At 49.6% G+C, this 25,472-nt stretch overlaps 1 protein-coding gene across 5 annotated transcripts in view; it reads left to right on the top strand.

Annotated features, from left to right (window-relative positions):
- The window catches only part of LOC111835584 (metabotropic glutamate receptor 8), a 128,365-nt gene that overhangs the window by 11,673 nt on the left and 91,220 nt on the right, over positions 1-25,472 (top strand). Inside the window, exon 1 of one of the 5 annotated variants that reach the window (XM_023796051.2) lies at positions 6,348-6,604. The exons of the other annotated variants lie outside the window; for them this stretch is intronic. Within the exon in view, the coding sequence (XP_023651819.2) occupies positions 6,365-6,604 (240 nt within the window). The 5' untranslated portion in view covers positions 6,348-6,364. Of the gene's footprint in view, positions 1-6,347; positions 6,605-25,472 lie in introns of those variants that run through there. 5 annotated transcript variants of the gene reach the window in all.

Below are 25,472 nucleotides of genomic sequence, written 5' to 3'. Positions count from 1 at the left end.
GGAAGTGACCTGTGGCGTGCTCCTACTGTTGCTCATCATGACTCATAAGCGGGGCAGGGAGGCGTGAAGGTGTGGAGACAAGCCCCCCTCCCCATCCTGCTGTTGCCCGCCCCCCCCCCCCAGCTAAATAATCCATGGACAGTGATTAAAAAAACATGCTTATATCACCATTAAAAGAGAGCGTGTTCTTCTTGGGTAGCTGGATAGCGGGCAAATCAAAGTTATGACAGCAGACAGTATTAATAATAACTGCACCGTAATAACTCTACCGGTAACATAAATTACGTTTAATGCACGATTTAATAGAGATTGCTGACTATAGTAATGCCTTTCTTATTAAGCTATAATGAGAAAACATATTTATGTTTAGTAGGTGCTTCTTTGTGCTTCTTGGTGCTTTTCGAAGAGCAGGCACAGGCTGGGTGAGGTGGTCAGTGGCATTAAAGTATATTGCTGTTTGGAATCGTGGTGTGGACTCGCACCGAAGCTGTAATTTCACACCCACATGGCATGAACATTTAGGCGGCTAATTTTTGGCATCACCACCGTACAGCACAAGCAGAGATCACACAAACAGGTGCACCCCGCAAAAGCCACTGTTTGTTTTTCCTGCCCTTATTCTCCTGCTTTTTTCTCATGAATACCTACATCTCTGATGGCCCCCAAGGTCTGCAGTTGTTTTTGTGGGTATATTATCAGTAAAGTGAAATAAGCAGTAGATGGAAGGAGATAAATTCATCACATTGACTAGCAGTTCGAGCCTTAGAAAAAGATCCCCTCTGGTTTTTATATCTTCACTTTGACTTGGAATTGGTTGCATACACAGCATACTGACCAACTTCATTAGTCTTTTGTGCGAGCTGCTGAGCACCAAATGATGTGAGTGATATATTGTGAGTGATGTCATATAGGTACTATGTGATGTAATATGCATACGGTGTGATGTCATATACATGATCTGTGATGTGGTGAATGTTCTGAATAATGTAGGTAGTGTGTGATATCGTTTCTGTCTGATGGTGTGAGTACTGAGTGACCTAAAGGTTCTGTGTAATGTCATAAAGACCCTGCAGAAATTCTTGAGATATTTGAGGAAAAACAAAAATAATGAAAAAAGTTTCGTAGTTAAGGTGCCAGTTCTGGGAAAATGCTGTGAGCAGTTTTTCTATGAATGAGGGTTAGTGTGGTGTGAAAGCAGTCACCAGCGGTCCTGGGCCTGTGTACATGACAGAAGGTGCTGGAATACTGTGGATCCCATTGCAGAACAGAATAGAAATAACTCCATCAGATGTGAGGTGTGGAATGATGGAGGGGAGCTGTCCTGTGTGAATGGAAGCCTCTGAGGTTAGTCTCTTCCAGGGTCTGCAGTGATGAGCCATTTCCACGACAAGGCCCTGGCGATGGTACTTACAAATGATGGATGCATCTCCTCACAGCTTATGGAGAGTGTTGGCTCTAATTGCCCCCAGTGTTAAAGAACAGCCATCAGTACCTATCCTCCGCCGATGAGAGAATAATGTGTGGCCGTGTCCCTATGTATTTTTAATAGTCTTTTCTGAAGTTGAATAATTCATGGGAGAGAAATAGCCATAAAACATCTGAGATAATGAGAGTCCGTGACGCCGGCGGCAGAGTGGCCGCAGAGGCACCTCTGGCTCCCCGCTCCGGCCCCCGTGCTCCTAGGCTGGCCTTGTGCCCCGACTGTTAATGGAGAACTTGGACAGAACCCAGTGTGTTTCATCAGCCTGTCTAAGCGGGGCGACAGCCTGGCCCGGATTTCACGGGTTACCGTCACAGGGAGCTGTGAAGTTCACATGCATAACAGCATGAATGATAAGTAGGGAGTGGCCAAGGAGCGAGTCATGCTGTGTGATAGGCTGACGTCAGGTCACATGCTTCCCAGAATGCCACCTTGTGTGATGATATCTGAGAGTGGATTTTGTGAGGACTTGTGAGCTTCAGCTGTGGTGGTCTCCCTCATGCCCTCCTGTTCCTTGGGAACTTGTTCCCGCTCCACCCTGCACATCCTGGCCTTGCTGGCTAGGGCCCAGATTGGTAACATCACATGCCCTATAGTACGTGGGTGGCAGTGGTGGTGGGGGGGGGGTGTTCGATGTGATTTCGTTCGGATTCGGATTTCGTTCCTGTCAACAGGTATCAGAGTTGGGCTTAGCCAGTTCAAAGATCACCGTGTGCTGATCGGTGAAAGTGGAAAGGTCCTGTACTCCAAACAGGGTTTTCCATCGTCGCGATCAGACAAGCATGGCAGTTTCTGCTCCACTACCTGATGTCTTCTTGTTTTCAGTAAATTGATTAATAATGAACAGTGTTTCTGTTGATGGAAAGCTCCCCCCCTCATTATTTGATGATTATAATGACTGATACATTATTGATCCCCGTGGGCAAATTCTCACTATGCCTCCCCCAACTTGCTCTCTGTAGGCGGTGTCTCAGGAGCTGGGGGTTAGGGGCCTTGCTCAAGGACCTGCAGACGGCCTGAGGCTGGGCTCGAACCAGAAACCAGCCCACCGAGCCAAATGTTGCTCTTTTCAGTATTATTACTGTGCACAGAACAAGGCATCGGAACCAAGAGACAGTAGACTCTTCTTCAGAAGAACCAGTGCTATGAAACCAGGATTGCAGTTCTACTCAGTGACTTGCCTGGGTTCTGCACGCGTGAGGTAATAGAAGTCGAAACCCAAAGCTCTTGTGGCTTTGGGAAGGTCGGCAGCCTGTAACCAGCGTGCAGTCACCCTGCAGAGGGCGCTGTCTCTCTGGCACGCTGCCAGTGCATGCACTGGCATAACATACATGGAGACCCTAGTGCAGGGTTCTTCAAATCTGAACCTCGATTCCAAATCCAGGACTTGTTTTCAGTTCTCCCAGGTAGTCAGTTTAATAATTACTGATTCTGATTGGTCAGAGGCTTCACGCCTGACTGACAGGTAAAGGGAGCCTGGAAAACCAGCAGTGCTCGGACCTCGAGGGCCGTGATTTGAATAACCCTGCCCTAGTGGGTACTGGATGGATTTTTCTGGTGTTACTAAATGAGTTAAGGGTGCGTGGAAAATGTCGGAAGCGCTGCAATGCCTTGTGTTAATTTCACAACAGGGTTGATAACAAATTGAATTGAGAAATGGGACACCTTGAGACTACTCAGCAGCTCCATGAAGAGAAAATTGAATTAATTATGTGGCTCATCCCATTTGCACGGGCAGCACGGTGTCTGCTCTGAACGGGCTGCTTGACTTTACCCATTCACACATATCTGCCTGTCACCACAGGCCAGCTCTGTCCCTCAGCGTTTCACGCTGGCTAAGGGGTGATCTCCAGATCACTCCTAATCTGCTGGAATAGACCAGCAACACTTTTCATTTAGACTCTTAATGGGGGATTTTATGGTCATGCCTGCTCATCTGGATCCCCTCTGTCACGTGGATTTTCTGAGGGTCTGGGAACCTCACCCTGTGGAGAATTGGGCTGCTCATCCACGTTGATAGAGCTTCCTGTTCTGTACCCGGCCCTGTTCTTGTTCTGTACATGTCCCTGCTGGTTTCACAGGGTCTTGTTGTCAGCTACCTGTAGTATGTCAAATTCTGCAATGCCTGGGGGCAGGGGGGGTTCATCTAGTTTGTGGAACAGCCGAGGCTGACACAAGGGGCATTGTTATGGTTTACGCGGCTTTCGCATTCTCCCGTAAGCTGTGATATACTCTGTCTGTTTGAAGTTGTGCTTCCCTCTGCGATGTGGCTTTAGGGACATCTGCGATTCTTTAGCGTGTGAGCCGCGGCTCTACGTGACGCTGAAATAAGTTGCTCTTTCTGCTAAACTCCTCCATTTCATTTGAGACATGTCTGACTGTAGCCTGATTGGTACAGTAACTTGTTTTATTTCTGGATGTCAGCTGACTAGAAATCATTTTCCCTCAAGCTGCGTTTCGATTAATGCAGGCAGACGGGCCTCCGTCAACTGAGGCGCAAGATGCGTCACTGTGGATCAGCTCCTTTATAAGCGGTAACCATCACTGTAACTATCCTCCACCTACTGCCATGGTTACCACTGTGCATGTGATGACATTTAGGGGATGTCAGACTGGCCAATCATCAACAAAAGGATATTCCCAGTACGACGAGGGGAGTGGGGCAGCATTTGGCCGCAGGTGAGAATGGGAAATGGGTTATTGTAGCTGTAGACTGTTTACCGTAGGGACTCTGCTGAATTATATCAACTTTTAATTGAGTATCTTATGTAGAATTTCATATGTAACTTTTCTTTTGTGAAGGAGTTTGGTTTGGTATTATAAACAAATTTTGTCTTAGATCTTTCCAGGGCATCATCACTTATTTTGTTTATAATATGCGTAATGAACCTGTTTGTTTATGCTTTCATTTAACTCCAAAGCTCCTGAAATACAACTTTGGCGCCCTTAGCACGATGCTGAGAAGTCGACAGGAGCCGAACCTTTAATTTTCGGATCTTTTCAGTACCGCTTTCATGTTCCTCTGTATGTAACGTTTCTCCTGTCAGAAAAATAACCCTCTTGGTCTTCCTCCACATCTCAGGTTCTGGCAGAGCCCAGAAGGCTCTATTTTCTTTGTACTCTTAAAATTTCCCACGACGCATCCGCTTGTGACATGGGTAATGAGGCCACCTGTCACTGGGATACCCAAAAATGGGCTTCTCAGAAACGACCTGTTGTAAAAAAGATGTTTAAGGCCCCATAGTTGCTCACTCAGATCGTTCGTATGTTGGATGCCTCCAATTTCACTTTAAAATCTCACGATATCTTTACAAAGTCCACGTGCACTAAATAGACAGACGTGTAGCTCTGTAGCTTATGATGGATGATAACCTTTCTAATCAGCAAGGAGGGTCATGGTGGGTATAGAGAGGAACCAAAGGCCAGCATATGTGACCAGAGGATGTGCTTGCAGTGTGTGCTGCTGTGAGGCTGCTGTGAGGCTGTGCTTCTGCACCGGGTGTCCCCTGCATGACTGCCAGTATAATCACACATGAACAGAAACGCACAGGAATTGTGTGGCAGGCAGGAAGGCGTGGAGAGACGAGGTCACAAACAAATAGCCCTCCTGAGGCGAGGGTTATTTAGGGGAAAAAGGAAAATATACACAAGCCTTGTGGAGACGGGCTGTCGTCTCTAGTGGCGTGGGAAAGCACCTCTCTCCCCTAACAGGCTGGGGTCAGTCAGAGGTGACAGAGTCTTCCGGAAGGTCTTTCCCTGAACGGCCTGTCCTCTCCTGTCTCTCTGGCCTTCTTGCCAGCATGGGCTCTAAGCCTTCCTGCGGAAGACTGTCCTGCTCCCATTCTTCTTGTGACTGAGATAACCATGATTATCACCAACCTGCGTGCCGCTGATCACCCCCTGCTGGTGTGTGGCGGAATTACGGTGCACCATCGCATCACAATTTGTAGTGTCTTGGTAGTGAAGAGACCCTCGAGCAATGACCGGCAGAGCGGAAAGACCACGATGCCGGGAAATCTGGAGCAGATGTTATGGACACACTTACACTGTGTTTGGCTGTGTTTGTGTTCAGGCTCCACGTATCTCTCCTCTTCCTTATTAACAGCTTATAAATAAATGGCAGTCCTGGCTGGTTTGTGTTGTATAATTACGTGCTAAATATGCAAATGTGTGCAAATAGATCCTCCCACTGACAAGAAGGATCCAGGATCACGTGATTCTATTTGGCTATGACAAATGAATGGGAAGCTTCCCAGTGCGGCATTCCCCATGTTGCACGGCGATGCTTTTTGCCGTTTCACCGGCTGATCCTCTGCTAGTTTACATCAGGTGACTCTATTGACCGTTGCGTGTGCTGTAATTACATCGACATGCACCAGTGGCTGCTGTACTTCTATTACTCTGTAGGCGTGAACATGCTGAGCGGATCCCCGACTTGGGGGAAAGAGGGCCGTCCCATCCTCTCTGTGACGCTGCGAGCCTCACTTCCATCCCCGTAATGACGCCCCCTGCTGAGGAGCAGCTGGAATTACCCCCCACGGCTATAATTCATATGTCGCTTCGCACCAACAGGAAGGCAGGGTACAAACTAGGGCTGCACGATACATCGTTATCGCGATGTACGCGTGCGCGGTAGTCACATCGCGGCAGTCACGATGCAGGGCAAAATAAAAAAAAAATTGTGTGTGTGTCTGATTTAAAAATGTACTTTCTATATTTCTAAACTTTCTATTCACGGATCTATATTTGTGTAATATAAAGTAATTAACTCATATTTAAGGGTTCTTTAAAAACTACAAAGCACACGTTGCTTCACCTTCTTCATTAATGCAGTCTCTGCGTGCGCATGGCGAAATGAGCGCGGGACGGGAGAAAAGCGCCGAAATGGAAGATTTGGTCGCAAAAAGAAACGCAACGTCGGTCATATGGAAGTATTTTGGATACAAAAAGGATGATGCTGACCAAAAACATGTGCTTTGTCGGGAGTGCCTGGCAGTTGTTGCCACAACTCGCGGAAACACTACGGATTTGTTTGACCATTTAAGTCGGCACCACAAAGTACTGCATGACGAATGCAAAGCAGATCAGATTGCCGTCCAAAGCAAAAAATTGACAGTGAATAAGGTGAGTCAATCTGTTTATGAAACAACCCAAAAATATGCTTAAAAAAGTATTTTATTTCAGGGTTTTGATTATACTTTTAATTTTTTTATTCTTTGAAAATGCTTACAAAATTACCCCAATTATTCTTGAATTATTATTTGATTTTTAAGCAGTTCACAACACCTGATGAACATAAATAAATTTGTACACATCGCAATATATATCGCAATGTAATTTTTTCCCAATATCATGCAGCCCTAGTACAAACAGCAACTTTTGTATTTCCTGCCTTCTAATGAATCCTGATAGATCGTTGGGTCCTTTTGCTGTTTTGTTTCAGCATGATTGGTCTTGGCTAAATTAGAAGATGTGCCAGTCGGTCTGGAAATTCCCGCAACCCCCAGCTCAGCCATCTTTGCTTTATGGGTCTGTTTCTCCTGCAGCCGCTGCTGTAGAATTTAGACGTATAAATAGCATGATGATTATCCGGCATTTAAACATTGTCTGATTTATAAGCTTCCGGGATGCGTGGGGCTGTATCGTGTGCGTTTGTGCGTCACGCCGCTAATAGAGTGTATCACAGACAGCTGTGCAGCTGTTTGCGCCTGACAGGGCTGAGGATTTGGGGGCGACTGCAGCATTCGGGCTAAAGACAGAGACTTACCAGCGGCGCGGGGGTAAAGGGGCAGGCGTGGCTGCAGCGTGACCTGCCACCGCTTCGCCCTGACACCCCCCCCCCCACCGGCTGAGTTCCTGAGCCACACCATTAGATCCATTTGTCAGGCTCTGATATCTTTTAATTATTTAAGACATGCCCCCCTCCCACTCTTAGGTGGACTCTGATGGGTCAGGTCCTTGAACAGGATCCAGTAAGAGGCTGGGCGTGCGGGTGCCCTGATGATTGGGGACGCCCCTGCCATGTGCTGCCTCTACATGTATGACGGTCACATGGCTGCTTCCCACCGAGCCCAACTGGGGGCCTCGCACTCAGGGCTGTCTGCTGAGAAGCCTGCGTCACTGCCGTTACTGTTAGTGTGATCTCTGGCAGGGCACAGAGAAATAAAAGAATACATGTAAAAACCCAAGATGACATGTCTTCTCTGTCCCTGTGATGCAGCAGGGAATAAATCACCGGCGCCCCTGGTGGAGGGATGTGGCTTGGCGTGTGTATGCCCGGTGCCAGCTGTAATCAGGCACGCAGATGGACCCCGAGTGCTCCCAAGCAGCTGGGCTCCTGCTCCGTCATACCCACAGCTCTGGGGGTCTTGCATCCGCTGGCTCCGCCCAGCTTTTTATTACCTTGTATACAAGCTGTACGTATGAGTTCCGGATGGTGCACAGGGACTGATGTCTTATGAGGATGTTACAGGACTGTAAAGAGAGGTTCTATACATCTCTGCATCAAGTCATTATTCTAGTGCAGTATTTCTCAACCCAGTCCTCAGGGACCTCCAGACAGTTCATATTTTTGCTCCCTCCCAGTCCCTGGGCACTGGGTTGTTAAACAGTGGTCTAGCACAGTGGTTCTCCAACTTTTTTGCAGCGCAACCCAATGTTTACCACGCCAGCTCAGTCGTGACCCTATATCAAGTATAGGTTTAAATTAACGCTATGATCAAGCATGCAGTGCACTCTGCAATTTATGCCAATCAATGCCTATCGCACAAATCTGATTGGATGTGCCAGTGAATTTTAAATGAAGCATCTGTGGTTTGGCTTCTCGGATCGGTTGAGTGTTCACTCGTTTTGCTCTAAGCATTTGCAGACCCAAGGTCCATTTATATAGGTTAATTCTAGGATGGAAAATGCTGATCCTCCTATGCTGATCGTGGATCAGCATAGGAGCTTGCTCATTTTAAAATGCCTCCAACTCTGCCTTGTGATCCTTTCAGAATTTACTGCGACCCAAATTTAGGTCGCGACCCATTGGTTGAGAATCGCTGGTTTAGCAGAAGCTTTAAAATGGAGCAACTTATTACATGCATCCATTAATAACCACTGATTCTCTGCAGTGTCATGGTGAGCTGGGAACCTATTCCAGTAGGCGGGGAATACCCTGGATGGGATGCCAGTCCATAACAGGGCTCACACACACACACACACACTGTGGGCACTTTAAAGAGACCAGTAAAGTAACTATCTGTCTTTGGACGTGTTGGCGGAAGCCCATGTAAACCCAGCAGAGTGGATGGGCAGCAGGAATCGAACCCGGCATCCTGCAGGTGAGAGGTCTTTGTGCTGCCCTCACACACACAGAACTTCCTTAAATGCATAAAAGATGCTCGCACACATCCACACATGCACACATGCTTGCTTTTAGGAAAACAAATTTTATTTGACCTGGACTAGCATTCGAGAGCAAACATTTGTCCCTGAATCAGTGTTTCCACCCACCAGCATACGTTTGCTCAGCCTCTACACAGACACACATATATTTGCTTCGGAAATGTCCGGAAAGGTTGAACTGTGGTCGGTGTACCGGTGATGCAGGAAGACGGCAGCAGCCATTTCCCAAAACAAGGGGCACTGTGATTTTTAAACTACTTTGCACAGTCGTCAATCAAAACGAGAGTTGCTGGGACCTTAAAATGATTTAGTGTATTTCATATCGGCACCCAGTCGCACATGTAATATGTAAAACTACTTATTTTGTATCTAATGGATGCTGAGATAAGTCTCAGATTCAATGAAACATTTATGAAGCGAAAACTGAAATATGAAAGTGATGCTCTGCACCTATTTCACTGAAAAATTAATGGCCGCCTTCAACACATGTGCTTCTCTTTTGGGCTTATGCGGGGGGGCTCTCTTTATTAGCTAAGTTTGGAGGAATAACAGGCAGAGGAAGAGGAGGAGGCGAGGGGAGGCAGCCTCACAGCAGCCTCGAGGCTCTTCTGGGGTCATGACATCAGTGCCTCACTGCATAGGTGGCCTGTTAGCAGTGCCTCTGCTTCTTTCATGCCAAGCTTTAACTCCCAGATGAATGATCTGATGGCATTTCCTGTGCTGTAGGATTTAGAGCTAATCACAGGAGGACTGTACTCTTAAAGGATACCCGACATGGAACCTTCTGGAGTTGTGGCTGAGGCGAGAATGCCAATTGCTAGCAGGGCATAAAATCACATGACCGTGATTGACCAATGGGGTGATCCCATATGGAATATCCACTGTTGACAAGAACAGACAATAAATTTGGAAGATGACTGACATCACCCCACCACGTCAGTGATCTTTTCCTTCATCTTGGGTCTGGGGTTTCCTCTGCATTTACAACCACAAAGTCAGCGGTCCGATTTTGTACATAAGCACCGTTGTGGTTCTGTCACTTTCATTGATGTCACCCCCCCCCCCCCCAGCGTGTGAGAGAAGTACTCAGGGATCTCAAGTGAAGCTTGATATACATCTCTGAAGAGTGGAGCATTTTTATATATTTTTTTGTTCTTAAATAACACCTTTGGTTCGGCAGCCATAACGTACTTGTCACGGAGGCCGTTTTCGCTTGGGTTCCCCTGGTATAAATGAACAATTAATCATCTCCCGGCTGAGATTTATGGGGCAGATTTCGCCCGTGCTGAAAGTGCTTCTGAGCCGATGTTATCCGCCAAAGTACGATTGCGGATCCTTTACACGGAGTTATTGCGGGCAGGCGGGCCCGTGTACGGCCAGGGGTGTCACATGATGGATTGTCACATCTCCCTGAAGAATCCTGCAAGAGGAAGCCTGGGATTTTTTTTTTGTGGTAAGAAAAAGAAACTAGCATTACTCATTAAAACTGCAACTTCAGCCTCTCTCAGGACCAAAGGAATTATGGGAATGTTTTTAAAGATGTTTGGAGTCCATATCACTGTGTGGCTTGGTGGCGGTAAAGTATGACTGGAATCCTCTATTACTGAGGAGGTGTTTGCTGTAGGTGGTAATTGCACAAGTCAGCCAGGTTCATAACAGATTAATAAACCAGTATCCTTCTATGTAATAATAACTGTACATATGTCTTAAGGTGTGTAGGGATATGGGAAAAGGTGTTGGGAGAGATGTTCTGATGTCTTTTAAGATGTGCCCCCCCCCCCCACCCCACAGATCAGCCCTTGAAAAGGACCCAGTAATTGGCTGGGCCTCTTGTTCTTCGCACTTGGGTTGGGCCTGAGCAGAACTCTGGTGATCTGGGCTTTCCTCCAATCAGGAAAATGGTTTATTGCTGTTAATTACATGCACCGTCCAGCGAACATGTGTATATTCACTCTAACAAGTAAATAATCGGTCCTACTTGTGATAGGTTAGTGATTCCAAGTGGTACCGAGCAGAGGTTTCCGGCAGGCTAACACCGCGGTGAATGTGAATGTGATTATGCTGAGGTAATTATTCTCAGATCGGTGGCTGCTCCTGGCCGCAGCCAGCTGGGCTGAAATACTGCTGCTTGAGGCTTTTCAGGATGGAAGAGGTGCCAGGATGTAAGAGCATTTAGTGGCTGAGCTGATGATGCTCATGGAGACTGTAGCACTGTAAGCCTCTTTTACTGCAGTGTGGAGCTGTCTGTCCACTGACTGTCCACCCATATGTGAAGTAGGTAGGCAAATGATGTTTCCTCTTATCAAATATATATTGTCAGTTTTGTTACTTGCCATTGATTTACTTGCCAGTTACAGTGTTTGCCCTTTGCATGGCAGTGTGGGGCTCTGGGTGTTGGAGTTGGACATCAGATACTCAGTGAGCCTAAGCTCAATGTAAAGGCTTTGCATTTACTACTCAGCAGTGTTTGTCAATACCGAACGGTGCTTGGTGAGGATTCCCCCGCAGTCTCTGTTTAGTTGGATCGTCTCTGCTTGAACCTGCAGATAGACAGGACCTTCCTGGTTGCAATGTCCCCATAAATGAGTCTGTCATCATGAAATTTAGCCCAGGTTTCAGTAAATAGTTTGGGGTGGAGACTTTTTGCCTGTTTGTGTGTCCTTTCGAGTGTGCCCTTCAGTGGCAGGCAGTGGGTCTGTGTTTAAGCTGCAATTTTTGGACAAACCCTGAAAGAAAAAAATGAAGGCACCTTTCAGATGAAGCTCAGACTGGAAAAAGCCACCAGCCTTTGAATTTTTATTCCTCGCTTTCTATAAGTGCTTCCACAAAGCTGATCTTGGAGCTTTTAATCTGTCTCAGAAAAATAACCAACCCTGTAATCTTTGTGGCATTTGTGAGTCCACTTTTGTTGGACTGAGAGAGAAAAACATTTTTGCCTTTTCGTAAAGCGGGTGAATCCAGCACTTGGAATTTAGTGACAGAGGGAGGGGTAATAGCATGAGGGGGTGCGTTAAGGTGCGCCGTGACTGGCATGAGGACACGCCAGTCCCCCTGCCCGGCCGTGGTCTGCCAGCCGCAGTCTCGGCGAGCGTGTAAAACAAACACCGCTCTGTGCTTAATGGGGCCTGCAGGTGCACAGCGCACGCGTTTCTGCTGCTCGACCTGTTTGGGAGGCAAATCTTCCACTCTGTGTTTCTCCGGCCGCCTGCGATAAACGCGGCTGAGTGTTTGCTTAATCATGCTGTCGGTAGCGGGCCAAGACGCTACGTGGCCCCCATGCCCACGGAGGAGTGATTTGCGCTATGCTACGTACATAAGTTAGGGCCGCTTGCATAAATCTACCCTTCCATAAAATTTTATTCAGCATAGCATTTTGCTACAGGCAGGTAGTAATACGGAGCTCGGCAGTGATTTAGAGTCATTTTTCTAGGGGCTGAACATCAGCAGGTGGGCATTCCAGCACGCCGCGGTCCCACCAATCACAGGATGTCAGGCTTTCCTGGTATTTTGTGCATGGGGAAATCTCTGCTGAACCATTTATTTGGAAATGAGCATGTGTTAGCAGTGTGTGTGTCATTCCTATGGACGGTGTGCTCTCTCCACTAAGATTCTAGGACTCTGGAAGCCAATCAGCTTTCAAATGGGGCCAATGCCCCTGTGGCTCCGCCCCATTCTCCGCCCTGACAGTCGCCGGATTCGTCGCTCCCTCTGATGCATGCTTCATACTGCTTATTTGTAAGCAGTTGCATCCCTGGATGCTGACACCCAGCGCAAGGTGTCCCCCACTTTCTTACCTTATTTCTCATATACCAGTTTCAGAACATAACATTCACCTCCGACTGTAAATTCAAATCGAAAAGTATTAGACTCATTTACTAATACTCATGATGAGTATCAGTGCTGTGTCGCGAGTAAGTTCTTTGCCTTGGATATCCAGGCGGGTTTAATCAACGTACCAAGCAGCGTTACCCATTTCTGTGCTTTCACAGCGCGTACATCTCAATTAGGGAAGAGTCAGACTAGCTGTGTATACTGGAAGTTAAAAATAACGTGTTAAATTTGATAGGTGCAATATTCTTCAGCTGTGATTTCAGAGTCACACATCTCTAGGCGTGAAGACGGATCTGTCACTCCAAATGGTGGCTAGATCTTTACAAATCCCTATTTAGCCCGCATTTAGTAGGTGATGTGGGAACGAGTGTGCAAATATTATGTATGTGAACACCCAAATATTGATTGAATTATGCCTCTCTGTAAATCTTTCAGACTTTGGGAAATACCTCCATTCATGTTATAAATATCCTACCTGTATAACTGAGGTGTCAGAGGAATATTTGATAAAAAAAATATTGAAATGTACAGTCGGTTTCATTGGCAGCTCTGCTGTCCCTGCTCTGCACGCCACGCGTCCAAAGAGATGCAGTTACCTGAACTACCGTTTCTACATTGTCCATAGTGTGGGATTGTGTGTGTGAAATATGTGTTTATCTCAGCCTTGGATGGATTCCAAGCCCCACTGTGATGCTGTACTGCATGCATGAATGGAGATTTAAGCACATTTCAAGCACTTAAGTCGTACAGAACTGCTGCTGAGTGGCTTTCTTAGCCACAGCCCCTGGGAGTCCTGATTACAGGTGTAGTGCAAGTCCTCCAGGGGGTGCCAGAGAGCTTACGCCTTCAACATCCAAATCCTCAGGAATGTTTCTTGGGAGAAACACCTCAGCTCACCTGTGGCGGGGCAGGATGTCGGGCTCTGCAGGGGTGGGGCTGTGCGGTACTCCGCCGCCCTGGCATTGGCTGCCCTCTTCTATCCTTCCCTATCACCGTTGTGTGTTTACAGGTTCTGCCAATGGCTGCTGTGGCACAAGTGGCCCATGGATTGGTCATGTGGCAGGTCGTGGCATCACTTCCTAGAAGGTCCAGTGGGATTAGTGCAGTAGAGGCTGACATCGAGCTGTACCAAGCGACAAAGTCAACCTCATTCGGGAGGAGGAAATGGACCTCATTACTGCTCTGAATCTGGGCTTGACCCGGGCCTGACTTTTGGCCTTCAGCACCACAGCAGCTGGTCACGTGCATCACATGGTCACGGTCCTGTCTCATGGTTCCATTAAACCTCTTCTTCACACTGACCTCCATCACCTTCATGGTTGCCAGGGAACCATCTAAAGGTTCCAAACTGTATATCTCTCAATATAAGACGGACTAGTAGCCTCAGCAGTCAGAACAGTCCGCAGGGCTGCAGGGTGCAGGGTGCAAAGATAATCTTTTCTTGTTATCATTTCTTTTTTGGTGTTTGGCATAGCGCCATCTAGGGGCCAGGATGACCAACAGAGTTTATAGTCACCATTTTAGAAATGCATCCCCTAAGCAGGACATGTGTTTATAACTGAACAATGGGGTATTGGGGTATGAGTATGTATAGGTTAGATCGTAAAAGTGTGTGGAAATGGCAGGAGCCAGAGGGGCTGACCATAGCCTTTGCAGATCTGTGACTTATTACAAACCATTCTTAAAAACCACCCTGCTTAAAAAATAGGATATGTGTGATCCAGTACAATTCAGAACGGCCTCAGTTCCCGTGGCTTGGGAATTTGTGTGGCCATATTCTCTATTCTACGTGTAGCGAAGAAAATGAAAAGATACAAAGACTCATCTCATGGCTGTGAGAGTCGAGAACAAAAAGAATCCTTTAAAACCATCGTTATGCTCTGGCAAGCAAAATGAAAATGAGCTCCTGGCTTTTATTTTTGCACATTGGAATGATTTTGCCCAACAAAGGTCGTTATTGCGACGTAGCTCCTGTGCTGGTCAAAGGCTCGCGCTCCTCGCTGGCTCCTCTGCCAACGAGGCCTCTTATAGATTTTCAGAGCCTCAGAGCAGATAATTAGCCAGTCGCTGCTGCTTGCTTCAGTTAGCTTGGATAACGCGGACTGGCTCTCACGGGAAGGTGGCATTAAGATGAAAGCCTGGTTCCGCTTCCCCCACCAAGACGGTGGCCGGTCTCGTTGTGTGGGAGAACTGGACCCACAGGCTAATGATGGTGCTTTAGCTCAATCGAGACTCTGTGAGGTGTCTACATCCAATTCCCCTGGGCTGCTAAATCCCAGCAAATGGAACTGTTCAAGTTTTAGACGGTTTTCTATTGTTTCCTCTTTAAAGCATTTGAGGTTTTTAATTAACGATCAAAAATATATTTTTAGCTTTCACATCTGTTAGCATACATTATAGAATGTGTAATCTGTTGCCAAGGAGCAGTGTTCTATGGTTGTCGGTGAACTAACCCAGTCAAGCACCATTAATTAATTGTAATCATCACGTCAAGTACTGTCCCCACAAGTGGGACTGCTCCTACCGTAATTTAATATTGGTTATTGGCGTTAATATTAAAGATTGTGTCATTATTTAGTCTTACAGTATATGACAAGTATTTATTATTGTTTTTGTGGAGTACCAGTTATTAAAAAATAATAATAATAGATACTTGATGTGAAGAATGGCAGGTGGTCTCCCCGCGGACACCCGCTGTCCGCGCCCCCGTCCGCGCCCCCGTCAGCGGCCCCGTCCGCGCCGCCGTCCGCGCCCCCGTCAGCGCCCCCGTCCGCGCCCCCGTCCGCGCCCCTGTCAGTGGCACACGCGCCTGCATTCGGCCGGGACGGCTGGTGCTCTTAATCTCCGTATCTTCCCGTCATGGCGGGGAAGAAATATTGCGACGCCGTGGGTCTGTTAATAAATAAGGCGCCCCCCCCATGGCGTTCATGAACACAGATCCCTCATGCGACCTCAGATGGTGCCTGCGCTGACAGGAATGGGCTTTGTTTACTCAGGCGTCTGTCCCGATGGCCGTTTTGATTAAAGTCCCCTTAGCTGGCCGTCTCTTTAAATAAGCGCTGCCGTGGTGCGACATGCTTGGTGTGTGTTCGCCTTCTCTCGGTGGCCCCACCCGCGCCCGCAGGTCACGGCAGCGTCGGCTGTCTTTGGGCCAGTGGCCAGTGGGGTGCGGCCATCATGAGTCACCCCCCTGCCATCCCTGCCCGCCTGCCTCGCGCCATCCTTACTGTCTGTCGGTGCGTAAACGTGTGCGTGCGTGCCCTCTCTCTGTTTGGCGTGTCCCCTCCGTCGTTCTGATGAGCCTCTAATGACACCGACTTCTGTCTCTGACTCATAAAGAGCCACCTGACGCAGGCACCTGTTAAAAGCTGTCAGAGTCTCAGATACACCTAGAAGGATGTTTTATGGGTAAGAGAAGTGCAAAATAAAGGGACAAATGTGAATGAGTCATGTGGAGAGCAGCTTTATAATAATGCGATATGAGGAAATATGACTCTTATAAACAAACAATTCCAAGTCGTTTGAAAGTCTTGTCAGCTTGAGTGTGTGACATTGGTTTTCTTAGCTTTCTGTGTGTAGAGGGATGGGGTTTAACCCCTTAGAGTCTTACATGTTGAGGGGTGGGGTTTAATCCGTCAGAGTCCTGCGTGTAGAGGGATGAGGTTTAACCCCTCAGAGTCCGGCGTGTAGAGTGGTGGAGTTTAACCCCACAGAGTCCGGCGTGTAGAGGGGTGGGGTTTAACCCCTCAGAGTCCGGCGTGTAGAGGGATGGGGTTTAACCCCTTAGAGTCTTACATGTTGAGGGGTGGGGTTTAATCCGTCAGAGTCCTGCGTGTAGAGGGATGAGGTTTAACCCCTCAGAGTCCGGCGTGTAGAGTGGTGGAGTTTAACCCCACAGAGTCCGGCATGTAGAGGGGTGGGGTTTAACCCCTCAGAGTCCGGCGTGTAGAGGGATGGGGTTTAACCCCTTAGAGTCTTACATGTTGAGGGGTGGGGTTTAATCCGTCAGAGTCCTGGGTGTAGAGGGATGAGGTTTAATCCCTCAGAGGCCGGCGTGTAGAGTGGTGGAGTTTAACCCCACAGAGTCCGGCGTGTAGAGGGGTGGGGTTTAACCCCTCAGAGTCCGGCGTGTAGAGGGATGGGGTTTAACCCCTTAGAGTCTTACATGTTGAGGGGTGGGGTTTAATCCGTCAGAGTCCTGCGTGTAGAGGGATGAGGTTTAATCCCTCAGAGTCCGGCGTGTAGAGTGGTGGAGTTTAACCCCACAGAGTCCGGCGTGTAGAGGGGTGGGGTTTAACCCCTCAGAGTCCTGCGTGTAGAGGGGTGGGGTTTAACCCCTCAGAGTCCTGCGTGTAGAGGGATGAGGTTTAACCCCACAGAGTCCGGCGTGTAGAGGGGTGGAGTTTAACCCCACAGAGTCCGGCGTGTAGAGGGGTGGGGTTTAACCCCTCAGAGTCCTGCGTGTAGAGGGATGAGGTTTAACCCCTCAGAGTCCTGCGTGTAGAGGGGTGGAGTTTAACCCCACAGAGTCTGGCGTGTAGAGGGGTGGAGTTTAACCCCACAGAGTCCGGCGTGTAGAGGGGTGGAGTTTAACCCCACAGAGTCCGGCTTGTAGAGGGGTGGGGTTTAACCCCTCAGAGTCCTGCGTGTAGAGGGATGAGGTATAACCCCTCAGAGTCCTGCGTGTAGAGGGGTGGAGTTTAACCCCACAGAATCTGGCGTGTAGAGGGGTGGAGTTTAACCCCACAGAGTCCTGCGTGTAGAGGGGTGGGGTTTAACCCCACAGAGTCCGGCATGAAGAGGGGTGGAGTTTAACCCCTCAGAGTCCTGCGTGTAGAGGGGTGGGGTTTAACCCCACAGAGTCCTGCGTGTAGAGGGGTGGGGTTTAACCCCACAGAGTCCGGCATGAAAAGGGGTGGGGTTTAACCCCACAGAGTCCGACCTGTATAGGGATGGGGTTTAACCCCTCAGAGTCCTGTGTTTGGAGGGGTGGAGTTTAACCCCACAGAGTCCGGTGTGTAGAGGGGTGGGGTTTAACCCCTCAGAGTCCGGCATGAAAAGGGGTGGAGTTTAACCCCACAGAGTCCTGTGTGTAGAGGGGTGAGGTTTAACCCCTCAGAGTCCTGTGTTTGGAGGGGTGGAGTTTAACCCCACAGAGTCCGACGTGAAGAGGGGTGGGGTTTAACCCCTCAAAGTCCGGCATGTAGAGGGGTGGGGTTTAACCCCTCAGAGTCCTGTGTTTGGAGGGGTGGAGTTTAACCCCACAGAGTCCGGCATGTAGAGGGGTGGGGTTTAATCCCTCAGAGTCCGGCGTGTAGATGGGTGGGGTTTAATCCCACAGAGTCCTGTGTTTGGAGGGGTGGAGTTTAACCCCACAGAGTCCTGCGTGTAGAGGGGTGGAGTTTAACCCCACAGAGTCCGGTGTGTAGAGGGGTGGGGTTTAACCCCACAGAGTCCGGCGTGTAGATGGGTGGGGTTTAATCCCACAGAGTCCTGTGTTTGGAGGGGTGGAGTTTAACCCCACAGAGTCCTGCGTGTAGAGGGGTGGAGTTTAACCCCTCAGAGTCCTGTGTTTGGAGGGGTGGAGTTTAACCCCACAGAGTCCGACGTGAAGAGGGGTGGGGTTTAACCCCTCAAAGTCCGGCATGTAGAGGGGTGGGGTTTAACCCCTCAGAGTCCTGTGTTTGGAGGGGTGGAGTTTAACCCCACAGAGTCCGGCATGTAGAGGGGTGGGGTTTAATCCCTCAGAGTCCGGCGTGTAGATGGGTGGGGTTTAATCCCACAGAGTCCTGTGTTTGGAGGGGTGGAGTTTAACCCCACAGAGTCCTGCGTGTAGAGGGGTGGAGTTTAACCCCACAGAGTCCGGTGTGTAGAGGGGTGGGGTTTAACCCCACAGAGTCCGACGTGTATAGGGATGGGGTTTAACCCCTCAGAGTCCTGTGTTTGGAGGGGTGGAGTTTAACCCCACAGAGTCCGGCGTGTAGAGGGGTGGAGTTTAACCCCACAGAGTCCGGCATGAAAAGGGGTGGGGTTTAACCCCTCAGAGTCCGGCGTGTAGAGGGATGGGGTTTAACCCCTCAGAGTCCTGTGTTTGGAGGGGTGGAGTTTAACCCCACAGAGTCCGACGTGTATAGGGATGGGGTTTAACCCCTCAGAGTCCTGTGTTTGGAGGGGTGGAGTTTAACCCCACAGAGTCCGGCGTGTAGAGGGGTGGAGTTTAACCCCACAGAGTCCGGCGTGTAGAGGTGTGGGGTTTAACCCCTCAGAGTCCGGCGCGTAGAGGGGTGGGGTTTAACCCTACAGAGTCCGGCGCGTAGAGGGGTGGGGTTTAATGACGTTTTACTCCCTCCACACAGGCGTCTGTGTAGGCTGGTGTTTTACTGATATGGCACTTGGAAGCCCCTCCTGGCAGAAGCTCCTTGTTTCTGCGTATTCATGATTTGGTGATGCGTACCTGTGTTGTCAAAACAAGCAAAAATGTGTCTCACATGTGTCTCAGCTGCCGCATGGGCACACCGAATAGCATTCCTGGTGAGTGCTGTGCCCCCCGATGAAAATTACACTGCTTGTTGGTTCTGGTTCCTGACTAGCTTTGCCAGGTTCCCTCTCCTATGGTGTTGTCCCAGGGTTGGAGAAGCTGTGTCTACTTGTGGTTCACTGGGGCTTTGGGGAGGTCAGGTCTTCTGTGGTGCTAATGATCTCATTGAAAACATCTCAGCCACACCAAGCCCCTAAGACACTGTGAAGAAGGAGGTGGCTCACCGTCACGCTGCCCCCTCACACGCCCTATTAGAGGTGCGATGCCAAACTCCCTCAATACTCTTAAATTAGAGTGCAATAGGAACATACAATTCTAGGAGTAGGGGGTTTGTGCCACTCTCTTAAGGGAGGATTCTGCCCTAGGGTTATAAAATATTGTCTGATTCATATTCAAAATCAAAATGATTTCCTTTGAGTGATTCACAATTTCTTATACATGCTCTTGGCATGCTGGGAAAACATAAGGAGACCCTTTAATATGGATCATTTCTGTTAGGCACAACCATTAATGTGTCCCAATGTCTGTCCTCCTCAACAAAAGCACCTTTTTTAGGCCCCAAGTAAGACAAGACTCTTTGTGTATGAAGCTGGCTTCCTATTTAGGCAGTTATGAATCTGCCTGGCCACAAGAGTGCAGCCTGATCCAATTCCGCTACATGCTGCTGTGGGAAGAATTCATGAGGATGACAAGCTACCAGTGTCTGCCAGAACCTGGCCGAGGCTTAGTGGGATCTCGTTTAACCCTCTGGAGTCTAGGGGTAGGGGACACACTTTCACTGACTGGGGCATGGTCACACATTTCATTCAATATCATAAACTTAATTCATGGCAAATAAATTATTTCTTATATATTTGTTTTGGCATTAAACTCATCTTTATTGTAATTTACTTTGTAAATATGTCAGATTTGTGTGAAGTTTGTAATTTGACATCAAAGTATAGACATTGCAAAATGCAGTTTGGAACATTTGCAGAAACATTATAAAAGTACATAGTAAGCAATGCTGGCAGTTTGTTTTGATCTCAGATATCTGATCAGCAAAGTCTTGGCTACATGAAGATGACTAAATGGTGTAGTTGCAACATTCATTTGGATAAATAAATAAGAAAAACCTAACTCATGTAACTATTTCTGGCTCCTTTCATTGAATATGTAGCAACTTTCATGTGTATGAATGAGCCATTGTCACCTGGCCACGTCCCCAACCCCCTTTTATGGCGCTGAAGGGGATGTATCTGGATCGCGTTTCACCGCTGCGCCGTTCATCAAATTACCATGCGAATGCGATTTGAATACGCGCTAATGCGGCTATTTAGAATGTGAATAGCAATCTTCGGGTGAGAGCGGTACTACACGCCCCCGATGCAGGTAAAACAAAGTAAGATGACATGGTTTACTTTTTTGCCGATTTAACCTAATTTTAAAAACTTTAATACTTCCGACAATGGACGTTTTGAAAAGAAGATTTAGTCAGCGTTTTTTTTCATGTTTCTATAATAAGATTTCAGCGAGTTATGAACTGAAATACACGAGAAAGATACGCGGCATCGCCGACGATGCCATCGACTCCAGAGGGTTAAGCAGCATGCTGAGCGCTGTCCACACCGTCTTGAAGCTTCTCCTCGAGTTTCTTGCTCCAGAAGGCTCATTGTTGATGCTGACGCCAGCCTGCCTCTCCTGCTCCCCGGCCGCCAGCCTGCCTCTCCTGCTCTTCAGTCACCCGCCTGCCTCTCCTGCTCTTCAGTCACCCGCCTGCCTCTCCTGCTCTTCGGTCACCCGCCTGCCTCTCATGCTCTTTGGTCACCCGCCTGCCTCTCCTGCTCCCTGTCCGTCCGCCTGCCACTCCTGCTCTTCGGTCACCTGCCTGCCTCTCCTGCTCCCTGTCCGCCTGCCCGCCTCTCCTGCTTCCGGTCCACCCGCCTGCCTCTCCTGCTTCCGGTCCACCCGCCTGCCTCTCCTGCTCTTCGGTCACCCGCCTGCCTCTCCTGCTCTTCGGTCACCCGCCTGCCTCTCCTGCTCCCTGTCCGTCCGCCTGCCACTCCTGCTTTTCGGTCACCTGCCTGCCTCTCCTGTTCCCCAGCCGCCAGCCTGCCTCTCCTGCTCTTCAGTCACCCGCCTGCCTCTCCTGCTCTTCAGTCACCCGCCTGCCTCTCCTGCTCTTTGGTCACCCGCCTGCCTCTCATGCTCTTTGGTCACCCGCCTGCCTCTCCTGCTCCCTGTCCGTCCGCCTGCCACTCCTGCTCTTCGGTCACCTGCCTGCCTCTCCTGCTCCCTGTCCACCTGCCCGCCTCTCCTGCTTCCGGTCCACCCGCCTGCCTCTCCTACTCTTCGGTCACCCGCCTGCCTCTCCTGCTCTTCGGTCACCCGCCTGCCTCTCCTGCTCCCTGTCCGTCCGCCTGCCACTCCTGCTTTTCGGTCACCTGCCTGCCTCTCCTGATCCCCAGCCGCCAGCCTGCCTCTCCTGCTCTTCAGTCACCCGCCTGCCTCTCCTGCTCTTCGGTCACCCGCCTGCCTCTCCTGCTCTTTGGTCACCCGCCTGCCTCTCATGCTCTTTGGTCACCCGCCTGCCTCTCCTGCTCCCCAGCCACCAGCCTGCCTCTCCTGCTCTTCGGTCACCCGCCTGCCTCTCATGCTCCCTGTCCGCCCGCCTGCCTCTCATGCTCCCTGTCTGCCCGCCTGCCTCTCATGCTCCCTGTCTGCCCGCCTGCCTCTCCTGCTCCCTGTCCACCCGCCTGCCACTCCTGCTCTTTGGTCGCCTGCCTGCCTGCCTCTCCTGCTCCCCGGTCTGCCCACCTGCCTCTCCTGCTCCCTGTCCGCCCGCCTGCCTCTCCTGTTCTTCGGTCACCTGCCTGCCTCTCCTGCTCCCCGGTCCGCCCACCTGCCACTCCTGCTCCCAGTCCTCCCACCTGCCACTCCTGCTCTTCGGTCGCCTGCCTGCTTCTCCTGCTCCCTGTCCGCCCGCCTGCCTCTCATGCTCCCTGTCCGCCCGCCTGCCTCTCCTGCTCTTCGGTCACACGCCTGCCACTCCTGCTCCCTGTCCGCCCGCATGCCTCTCCTGTTCCCTGGCCGCCTGTGTCTCCTGTTTTTTGGCCACATTCACCTACCTAGTCCTTCTAGTATCATCTGCAGATCATCTTTCCCTCCATTATCCCCTGCCAGTTGGCTGCTCTTTACCCGCACCCCCCACACAGGAGGCCCTGTGACAGAGATACAGCCAGATTCTGATGCCTTAACACTCCAACCCTGGGGGGGTGAGGGGGGTAGGGGGGTGGATCATCACCTCTGTCACAGGCAGGGTAACAAACTCATCTGAGCTTTTTACTGACTGTTAGCTTTAGCTAGTTTTTTGCAGCCTGTTTTACCCAGCTGTTGTTGCCTTGTCTAGAACAGACCATCTCTACAGCACTCTGGGCTGCCCTGTGAGTGACCATGAGGTGGAGGTGGGGGGGTTGCTGTTTCTTCTCTCTGCTGGGTGTTTTTGTGGTGTGTCCCCCCCCACCCGGTCTGCATGCTGACAGAAGGGCCATGTCGGAACCTGTCAGCACAGGAGATGCGCTGTAGCTAATCTTCAGTTGCTTAGTGTTAGCTCGCCTTTCCCTCTGACTCACTCTCTCTCCACGGCTCTCGCTTTTCGCCGGTCTGAACCCATGGAGATGGCTGCAGTGCCCCCACCACGCTCGCCATCCTTTTCAAACCCTCAGGCTCTTTCGGCCAATAAATTGGGCAGCTACTCTTATTGGGTGGAGGGGGATTCCCACTTGCGACCCCGCCGAGTCATATCTCGGGGTGAAGCAGTTTGCTCCAATCCAGAGGAGTGTCAGTCATTGGTATTTGAGTGGGTGTTGGTTTCAGTCTTGATTTAACGTGGGTGTTTGGCTGCAGCTTTTGCCTGATAGGTGCGGCGGCCTTTTCCTCAGCCCCCCTGCTGCCCGCTCTTTATTAATTAGCGGTGTGGAAGGCAGCCTCGGCCTCTGTGCTCTCGTGCCGTGGTGCCCAGGTTCTGATGAGGAGAGACGGCTTTGCTTCCCCTTAATCGCTCCTCCGTGTGTGGCTGGATATCGCAGCCTGGTGGGGCGGGCGTTTGAAAGGGGCAGCCTCGGGTCCTGCAGCCACCCTGTCAAGTAAAGTTCGGCCTGTCTGTAGCGTGTGTGCTGTGCTGTGATGAAGAGCTACAGTGCATTATTATCATTCTAGTGGGGGGTTTTGTTAGAGATGTGTGGCAGCAGTTCTCACTTATACTTCTGACTTACACATTTTCTGTAGTCCTTGCATAAAACTTAATTTGTGCACTTATTTTCAAGGCTGGAGGACTGGCATCCCATCCAAGGTGACCCCCCCCACCATACCCTGAGATAGACTGGAATGGCAATAGATTGGCACCCAGAGTGTCCCCCGCCTTGTGCTCTGTGTCCTCGGTTAGGCTCCAGGCTCACTGCGACCCTGTCCTGGATAATCTCTGAGTTGGTTATGGATGGATGGATGGATGGATGGATGGATGGATGCAGTTATGAAGTTTCAACTTCCCGAAGATTCCCACTGCCCTCTGGCGCCCCCCACTGTCTACAGCTCTGCGTCAGCAGTGCAACCTTTTTCACAGAATCCGCTCAGGTGTCATTCGGTCTCTCAGCTCTGTAGGCTACAATGGGAATTAATGGCTTACAAGCTCTTAAAACACGCACATTTATTTTGCACTCTTACAATGTGAATCAGGTGTATGTTCAGAATCACATCATAGTCACAATTCCCTTTTTGTCTTTGCCGACTGCATATACACCTGTTGGGCATCATCATCGAATAACAACAAAGACACATGTCAAAGGATAGCTACAGAAACCACAAATAAACAGTAATGCAAGAATTTTTAGTAAGAAATAACACCTACACGCATTCTGCCTGCATGTTAGCCATGTGCCCTTAGCATGAATCCGCAGGCCGAGGTGATGATAAGCATAGCCTTATGGCGGCCCGGCTAGTCCCTAGGTCGCATGGTTATTGCAAAGTGAATGGGGGTGGGGTGCCACGCATGACCTCGCAGGCACAGCATGCCATAAACTTCCCACTGAGAAAGAGCCAGCGCTTGGCGAACCATCTGGCATGCCGGGGATCTTAAGGCCAGACAGGAAGTCGCCCGTAAACCTCATTCTGATGGGACCTGAAGGCACAGGGGAGCGTAAGATCACCGCATGCAAGATGGAACATTTTTTAGTGTAAGAGACATCCCTGCTAAACCCCCCCTCTTTGCTGAAGAAATATATGGGCTCTTCCAGAGGACTGGCAGAGGTGACAGTGCCAAGGTGTGGACTGCCAGCAGGGGACTGATGGCCTTTTGTGCAGGGTCACATTCGGATTAAGTGGTAACAAAAGGGCAATAACGTCCATCCATCCATCCATCCATCCATCCATCCCTCAGCTTTGCATATGGCTTATCCAGGGTCAGATTGGGGTAATAACATGCAAGTATAATTCATTGAACAGCATGTAGGTGTTGAAAATTAGCTTTAGCGCATTATGCTCTTTACATAAGGTGATTTAATAAGCCCTTATGTGAGATGGTATATGATTACTGCAGAGATAATCGAAAAATGCTGCTTAACTCTTCCGGTTTTAGGCAGGCAATCTTCGCCCCTTGAGTGTAAACACACTAGGATTCTTCGGGATTTTCGTTAAATGCTCCTCCTGTGTGTTTTGTTGGAGATGGTGCTAATACAAAAAAGGACCAGCAGGTGGTGTATTTGTTAAGGACACTGTCGTAAATGTTACTGGACAGCCCCCAGAGGGGTCCGGCTTTAGCTGGGCTGTAAGGAAGGTTCCTTACCTTGATGCACCCCAGCAGTTAATGGAATGGCAGTTTAAACAGGGAGGGGGTAGATGTGATTTATGTGGCACTCGATGGCAGCAGAAGAGGAATTTGCTGTTTACAGGCACAGGGAAGTTATTCTTTATCGTCTCACACTGATGGTGTTGCTGGCTGTGTTATAAGGAGGCGAGCTTTACGCCGGGTCACATGCAGCGGATACGCAGGGTAACAGTGTTTTTCACCTCTGATGTGGAGGCGGAGACACGGACAGGGGATTGAAGGTGCGTGTGGACGATAAGGAGCGAGAGATGAAGCATTCTGTGCTGTAGGGTTACCTGAAGAAGGACAGCCATGGCTGAGCCGGAGGAGGAGAGGCGTGAGAGAACTTTATGTGCGTAAACTTCAGATTCACCTCACGGGATGCCGAAGCCGAC

Source organism: Paramormyrops kingsleyae, chromosome 1 (assembly GCF_048594095.1).
Source record: "Paramormyrops kingsleyae isolate MSU_618 chromosome 1, PKINGS_0.4, whole genome shotgun sequence".
Classification (NCBI taxonomy): Eukaryota; Metazoa; Chordata; class Actinopteri; order Osteoglossiformes; family Mormyridae; genus Paramormyrops; species Paramormyrops kingsleyae.
Note: the sequence above shows the minus strand (reverse complement) of the source record. Positions and strands in the feature narration are given on the sequence as shown.